The sequence below is a fragment of the Pyxicephalus adspersus genome, chromosome 2 (genome assembly GCF_032062135.1).
Source record: "Pyxicephalus adspersus chromosome 2, UCB_Pads_2.0, whole genome shotgun sequence".
NCBI classification, from domain to species: Eukaryota; Metazoa; Chordata; class Amphibia; order Anura; family Pyxicephalidae; genus Pyxicephalus; species Pyxicephalus adspersus.
The window spans coordinates 2,057,698-2,066,204 of NC_092859.1; the positions used below are offsets into that span (position 1 = coordinate 2,057,698).

General features: G+C 44.3%; 1 protein-coding gene across 1 annotated transcript in view; it reads right to left on the bottom strand.

The window, feature by feature from the left end:
• The window catches only part of LOC140322690 (beta-1,3-galactosyltransferase 5-like), a 10,469-nt gene extending 3,013 nt beyond the window's left edge, over positions 1-7,456 (bottom strand). The window contains exons 1-2 of the mRNA XM_072399253.1: positions 7,368-7,456; positions 471-1,061 (exon numbers count right to left, since the gene is read on the bottom strand). Of these exons, the coding sequence (XP_072255354.1) occupies positions 471-1,056 (586 nt within the window). The 5' untranslated portion in view covers positions 1,057-1,061; positions 7,368-7,456. The remainder of the gene's footprint in view (positions 1-470; positions 1,062-7,367) is intronic.
• Between the last annotated feature and the right edge of the window lie 1,051 nt (positions 7,457-8,507).

An 8,507-nucleotide genomic window follows, 5' to 3' on the forward strand; every position in this document is an offset into this window, starting at 1 on the left:
GGGGGGGACCAGCTGCATGACTCTTATGATCTTTAAGGGGTTGGTATTTTTGCTGCCACTGTATAGGGTCATTCTTGCCTCTGCCCATTAATGTAAGAGGCTTTTTTCCCCCACTGACCCACTATTGGGTTTTAGCAGGGGTCCCCCAAGACCTAAACATAATTTTATAGGGTTTCTCATTGGTAAAATGGTTGAGAAAGTCTGATCTAACCACATTTTCCTCTTCACTTACATCCCATCCAGAGCCCATCAGGGCCCAAGAAAAACAGCTGGTCATTATGGTGCACCTGTGCCCAGACTATAGAGGGTAATAATTTACACATGCCTAAAATAAAGCCATCACTAACCTCTCTAGCTGCTGGCACCCTGCACTAATTTATTTTATGCTTTCTGAACTTTGAAGATTAATTTACCCACTATGCCTATATATACAGAGGTAAATCTTCTTAAAGTGCTTTAAATACCCTTACCTTTAAAAATGTAATGCACTTGTGGTGAATTCAGATAGAGCCACTCCAGGAAGCATCGCTCCTTCGAGGACAGGTTGTAATGTCCTTCCATCATGTCCCATTGTAAGATGTCCCCATACACTTGGCTCTCCAGCTTGACAATGTCCATATGACCTTTCACATTTGTCTTTCCAAGCAGGAATACCGGTTTAATTTTGTATCCCATTATTTCCCTTTTTCTTGCCCATGTCTCTCGTAGTGCGGCCCTTCTTGCTCCACCGCCGGGGTTGGATTTCACCGCCAGGATCAGCAGTTTTTGGTTGGATGCTCCTTGTTCCTCTGGGTGTGGCTCCCTGATACGGGTGCAATTGTAACTCTGCAGGTGGGGGAACTCCGCCTCAAAACTAGATAAGTTCAGATGATAATTGTAGGTGCCGTCATTTAGGGTGACTGACTGCCGCATAATGGGCAGCGAAGTTCGGACTTGGGCCTGGGTGGGTGCAAGGCGCACTGCTCGGATGATGCTGTTGGTGTTCACAAACCATTTTGCCACCAGAAACATTGTGGTGGAGAACAAGAAGGTGATGAGGATTCCTTTCCGCCTCATTGTGTCTTGGATTGAAACAGGAAAAGTATTATTACAAATTTGATATTTTTATTTAGCTCGTCCTTTTTTTTTTACATTTTACAACTTTTAGTTTAAGGCGGAAGTAAAGCCAAAACTAACCCAAAACAATAATATCACACTTACCTTCAATCAGTCTATCCATGGGGATTTCTCTTCTATCGGGTCCCACGTTGTCCCGCACGCACTGCGCAGGCGCGAGATTAATGGACGAAGAATGGGAAAAAAACTTGCCAATCTCACTGCGCATGTGCGAGATCGGCAACTTTTTTCCTATTGATGAAAGGGCATGCGCAGAGAGAGCAGCCAAGAGCCTCCCGGGATGCCTACATTACCTACGTCTGCACTCCCATTCATTCTTGTTTGTCTTGGTCATCTAGAATTATGATAAAGGTGCTGTACTTTTTTTTTTTTAAATGGTGTTGCACTTAACAAAAAACACCAACAATCAAAAACACTAACAAAGAACATTTTTACTGCCAGCATGCTGCAGAGATCCTTATTATCCATGGGAAAACAGTGGTATTTCTGCAGAGGTGCAACACATCTGGATCTCTGCAAGTACAGAAGAATAAAGAAAATAAACTATCGTCTGTGTTATTGTAGAGGTCCTCTGATTTTTAAAAAGAACCAGATCACCGACTCCCAATACTGGGCAGCTTTGTCACTTTCAATGCAAATATTTTTTTGTAGTACTTCTCTCTACCACTAGGTGTCCCCATTCTGCAGGCCAGTAATATTCAAGATACTTCCTCTGAGCCTAGGTCACCTTAGGCCATTTTACATGAGAATGATGAGCTTATCTCCATTAATCTGCTTTCTCCCCCCATTGACATTCTGCTTGTCTTTAAGAGAAAAGTGGAAAGATAGCAGCTCTTTATGGCAGAAAATAAGTCTAGCATGACAAAAAACCTTTTATTTCAGTTACTAAAACATATATTTCCTAGAAACATAACTGGTAAAAGAGGCCATGGCAAGGTTTAACCATGACTTTATAAAATACTCAAAAAAAAAACATAAATAATAAATAAAAATAAATAAATAAATGAAATAAAATAATTACAAATAAAGATACGTGAGCACAGGCTCGGCTCGTGCGCGAGCGCATACACGGGTGCGATTGTACAAATAATTCGATAGTGATACTAGTGTAGGACCCGCCTATTGCTGGGTGGGCCCTAATGGTGACGTCAAACCTCTTATGCCTTTAACCACTATAGCATATGAGGCAGAGCTCCGAATCTGCGGGTCCTGATCAGCCCAGCTCAGTTGATCAAACCGGGGGTAGAGAAGGATGAACCGGCTCTCCCTGAATTTTAGAGAGACCGGGCCCTTTATAGGACCCACTATGGGGTGCCCCCATCCCCCGTAAGGTATTAGTATATGTTAAAAACTATATAAAGAAGCAAAAATGTTTATCCTCAATGAATTAGTAAAGTTCTTTTAGTAACTGAAATAAAAGTTTTTATGTCATGCTAGACTTATTTTCCGCCATAAAGAGTCGCTATCTTTCCACTTCTTTTTCTTGTACTATTGGCTCGGCAATCACTCTAGTGGTATTTTCTATCCTTATCATTGCGGGATTGGCTTCCTCTCCTTCTGAATTCTGCTTGTCTAAACGTGAACTGATTGACTCCTTGTGCTGCTTCTATCTTTGTCATTCCCTGTTATTACATTGCAATTATAAGCATTTAGGACTGGAGATGTGATTGTCAGATTTCTATGGGGGTCAGGTAAGGTCACCTGCACTACAATTGTTTTTTGGCACCCAAAACATAAAAGGAATCCAAATTGGGACCTTACCTGGCGGAATATAGACCACATATTTCACTGAAAACATTCAGTAAAAAAAGGGAAACAGAACCCTTGGATGGGGCAAAGCATGATCACATGCTTATATGTAATCACCAATGGAATGATGTCTCTAAGTCATGTGACGTGAACGCATCACAAATGCCGCATCACGAGCAGAGAACCGAGGCAAGAAGAGTGTCAGGCAGGGAGGCAGGCAGAGCATGTCCTGGACGATCAGCAGGATGGCCCCCTGTCTATGCCACCATATAAATATAAAACAAACTAATAGAGGGTCTGACGTCACAACCAGTAGGGCGGCGCCAGAAGATTGGAGCAGTCCATCATTTCTGATGTAAAGTCACATTACCTGGAAAGGTCATTGGATTGTTCTATTAAAGGTGAACTACAATTAGCCTCATCCCAAAATTGGCCTTTCCAATATAATCCAGCTCTGGGTGATAGAAGGAGTTTGTCAATTACTTAGCACACACAGGCTGATGAGTGGTTGAGACCAATATAACAGATATATAGTCTAGACAAATGCATGGTGATGGTAGGAGAAAGCAAAGTGATGGAGAAATCAGCACAATTCATTGCTGTGATGTAATATGCTCCAGTGCGAACTGGGCTCAGAAAAAGTGGCCTGAATGATGCTAATCATAAAACTGAGGACACCTGGTGGCAAATAAAAGTACTGCAGGAGAAATTCCATTAAAAAAAGTGTGGACAATGCTGGACATGGAGGACACACAATGGGTTTCCATGAATTGTTATCCCCTGGCTTTTGTGTCTATGATTTATTGTTTTCTGTAACAATGAGTGTGACAAAAATAGGTGTGGCACCAACAATACTTGTGACACCATCCGCCCTGTGCAAACATCGTATTCTTGTGTCAGCAAACATAGCTCTGTGCGTGTCTGCGCTTTATCCTGTTGTCACCTGAATAAGTTGTCACCAGAACAGGTTTCCTTCTTGGCAGCCCCTCACCACCATCTCCTAAAACTTACATCAAGACAAGGACATCCCTCATATCCCACACCTGCACATTTCCTGTGTTTGATTGGCTCCAAAGCCTTTCATGTGGACGGAGTGGTGTCAGCCCTGCCCCGTGTCTTTTGCTAAACTTCTCAGCTCTGAATATGAAGGCTTAACATTCTGTAGTCAGGAAGACCTCTGACTAGCGGAAGGAAAGTCCCGTACTCACCTTGGAAAGTGTTCCTATGCAATGATCATGGAACAGACTTCCAGCAGGGGTAAGTAGTCAGCCAACAGTAGGTAAGTATATGCATGCTTGGAATAAACATAGATCTATACTCCATAGATGTGGGCACCTGGGTCTTCTTCTGTCTTCACTCTCTATATTAGAAAATCTAATCCTAACCTTAACATAAATGGCTGACGCCCACTGCCGATAAAAGCCGATAGGCTAATCCTCACCTCTGGGTGACACAGTGGGCATAAATTCTTCTATAAATAGGTGTCATGACTTAGATACTGGGGTGCCATCATGGCACATACCCGTGTAATAATATCAAGGTCTGGTAATTGCTGGCTCAGCACCAAACACCTCATACTTCAAAGCATTCAGTCTGTTAGCTGGGGGCTCCTCAGGGGCGGGCTCTGTTCACTAAATGTCACTACGTCCTAAATGAACAACCTACCACTGTCTCTTTAGGAAACCTACCTAGCATGGCCACCACAGCCTTCTGCAGCCACATGTAAGCCTATATCATGATAATCAGATATGCAGTGGTAGGTGTGGCGAACACTGGACCCCTCTGCTGAAATGATTTGGGGCCCCTGTTGGCTGAGGAGGGCCCTCATGTAGAGGCACACTTTGCACCTCCCTAGAAGACATGATTATCATACATCTGTAGGTTGTACTATAAACCCTCCCCCCCTGGAGATGAAGAGGAATTTCTGAGAATCAGATAACTGTGCAGAGGAAACCATTAAATGAAGGTTTTGTTTATTCCCTGTCATAAAAAGTAAAAGTTTGAAAAGAAAAACGTTTGCCTGTCCTTGGGGGAGGAAGATACAACAAACATCAGGAATATATTATACACATTGTATAAAATGTTCATGGGAGAAGAAGTCTGCACAACACATCACCAGAGGAGTTAAAAATTTGATGTCCCCAACTTAGTCATGTGACTGACCAATCCCATTGAGGCTGACAATCCAATGTCCCTATCATAGTCATGTGACTGACCATGTGAGCCACTCTGGACATGGCCAGTCACATGACTATGGTGGGGACATCAGATTTTAAGCTCCCATGGCAGCTTGAGGAGCTCAGAATCCAATGTCCCCACCATAGTCATGTAACTGGCCAACCCCAGAGGAGCTCACAATCTGATGTCCCCACTATTGCCATTTGACTGACCATAACCAGAGGAGGTTACAATCCAATGTCCTCACCATAGTCATGTGACTAACCAACCCCAAAGAGGCTCACAATCCGATGTCCCCATCATAGTCATGTGACTAACCAACCCCAAAGAGGCTCACAATCCCATAGTCATGTGACTAACCAACCCCAAAGAGGCTCACAATCCAATGTCCCTATCATAGTCATGTGACTGTCCATCTCCAGAGAGGCTCTTAATCCAATGTCCCCACCATAGTCATGTGACTGACCATCACCAGAGGAGCTCACAATCCAATGTCCCCACCATAGTCATGTGACTGATCATAACCAGAGAGGCTCACATTCCAATGTCCCCACCATAGCCTAGTGACTGACCATCACCAGACGAGCTCAAAATCTGATTTTTCCACCATAGTCATGTGACTGACCATCTCCAGAGAAGCTCACAATCCAATGTCCCCAACATAGTCATGTGACTGGCCAACCCCAGAGGAGCTTACGATCCAATGTCCCCACCATAGTCATGTGACTGACCAACCCCAGAGGAGTTTAAAATCTGATGTCCCCATCATAGTCATGTGACTGACCATGTCCAGAGTGGCTCACATTATAATGTCCCCACCATAGTGGGCCAACCCCAGAGGGGCTCACAATCCAATGTCTCCACCATAGTCATGTGACTAACCAGCACCAGAGGAGCTCACAATCCACTGTCCCCACCATAGTCATGTGACTGGCCAACCCCAGAGGAGTTTAAAATCCAATGTCCCCACCATAGTCATGTGACTGACCAGCACCAGAGGAGCTCACAATCCAATGTTTCCACCATAGCCATGTGACTGACCAACCCCAGAGGAGCTTACAATCCGATGGCCCCACCATGGTCATGTGACTGACCAACCCCAGAGGAGTTTAAAATCCAATGTCCCCACCATGGTCATGTGACTGACCAACCCCAGAGGAGCTCTCAATTTAATGTCCCCACCATAGTCATGTGACTGACCATCCCCAGACAGTCTGATGCCCCCAACATATGTCATTATTATAGCCCAAGGACAATTTTTTGTGGAATCAATTACCTTACTTTTTTTGGGGAGTCAGATGGAGATCCCCCACATAGGGATAACATAATACTATATAATATTATGGGGTTATAATATTCCATATTATTATACATGAACTGAAATTCACCCTGATCATAAACAATAGGAAATCCAGACAGCTGCGTCCAATGAGATTTCAGATAACTATATGATCAATAAGATCCTCCATCTTCTATGATTGTACATGGGATGGAAAATGACTATCACCAGCCAAACACAGAGCATGAATCCACTTAGCGGGGTCACAGGCAGGGTGACAGAGTTCTGCTGATATTCTGACCCTGGGGGTCACAGAGATTTGAAAGGAGATAAAAACGTCAATGTCCCCATCAGACCTGGGGACTTAGCACAGGAATGGTGGGAACCTCTCATAATGGGCACAGCAGGGGTACAGACCCAGGGATTCAGCACAGGAACAGTGGGAACCCCTCATATTGGTCAGCTGGGGTACAAACCTAGGGACTCAGTCAAGGGATGGTGGGAGCCCCTCATATTGGGCACAGCAGGGGCACAGACCTGTGGACTCAGCACAGGGATGGGGGGCCCCCCATAATGGGCACAGCAGGGGGTACAGACATGGGGACTTAATGAAGGGATGGTGGGAGCCCCTCATATTGGGCACTGCAGGGGTACAGACCTGGGGACTCAGCACAGGGATGGGGGACCCCTCATATTGGGCACAGCAGGGGGTACAAACATGGGGACTTAATGAAGGGATGGTAGGAGCCCCCTGGGGGGATTTAGAACTCATCACACCTGCAAAATTATCATTTTAGAAAGAAAATGAAATGAATTGCAGTTCTCCGGTGGGGTCACAGACAGATAATTGGGATGCTTTATCCTTTAAAAAGACATAAAAGTCCCAGGTGTGGTCACCGGGAGTCACCTGTGCTGAATTTTCCTGTTTAGACCGGAATAATATAAAACAATAAATTATTCACACCCTGAACCCCCCAATCTCTGTACATTGAAGTTCTGTGGGGGTGTTGGGGTGAGTCGGGGTTCTCTCCAGGGTTCCTCTTACCTGAGTTGGCTCAGTACGGTGTCCCCGGACAATGCTGGCTATAAATCACAAGATCCTGCAACATTCACCTGCTGATCATTCACTGTGCAGTGTGAGGCTGTGAATGATTGCTCGGAGTGTGTCACCCTGTATATGAGAGCTCTGTCATAAAACTCATCCAATGAGGAAACACCCGACCGGTCCTAAACACCCTGTACATGTGTCCCCGGGGTCACCTTACCAAAATTGTCAGAGAGGAAACATTTCATCATTTTCAGGAAAAACATTTCTTACAGCTGCCAAATTGTAAGCTCTAAAGATGGCTATTGCCTGAAAATGTGAGAGGGGGGCTGGTGGATTAAGGGGAACCTGGGGGGTTGGCTTTGTTTGTGGGAACATTTAACAAGTGAATCAATAAATAAAAAGATTGTCATTTTCATTTTTAAAGCCATCAGCCAGGTTTTCACATTCATTGCAAAGCAAATAAACAAATCGCTGTCAACAAAACTGATGAGAGAAGGAGGTCCAGTGGGAACATGGCTCCGGGGATAAAATGTTTAGCTCTACTATTTTTTTATAAATCAAAGTTAATATTTCATCAAGAAATTACTTTTTTTTTCAGTTGAGATATTTTCCACAGAGACCCCCTTCCACCTTCCAGTTTTGGCGACAACACTCTTAACGTATTCTGAAAATCTTTTGCTAGTAAAGCCAACACAATGTCCAATGGAAATAATCCAATGGAAATAATAAGTAGGAGGGCATCTGATTGGTTGTTGGTGGAGGAGCCGCCATCTTTCAGGAGAGATATTGGGTGCTGCTGTGATGTCCGATGTCCTTAGGAATGGTAATAGCGGTTGGCCTAGTCAACCCCCGCCATCATCATTACCCAGACGTGAGTCAATCCAACTTCAAAGAGTGGATGATAATTACATCAATTAGACAAACTCACTGGAGGGGGCGGGGAGGTCCTGAGCTCCTCATAACTCATCAGACACCAAGGAGTCCATAAATAATCTTTATTGGATCTCATCTGGGTGTCAGCACTGAGTCATAATGAGCGCCATGGAACCTAAAATCCTTTAATAAACATCACCTCATATATGTGTGCTCATACAAAGTCAAAGAGGGAATGCAAACAACGCCGGGGTAACCACAAGG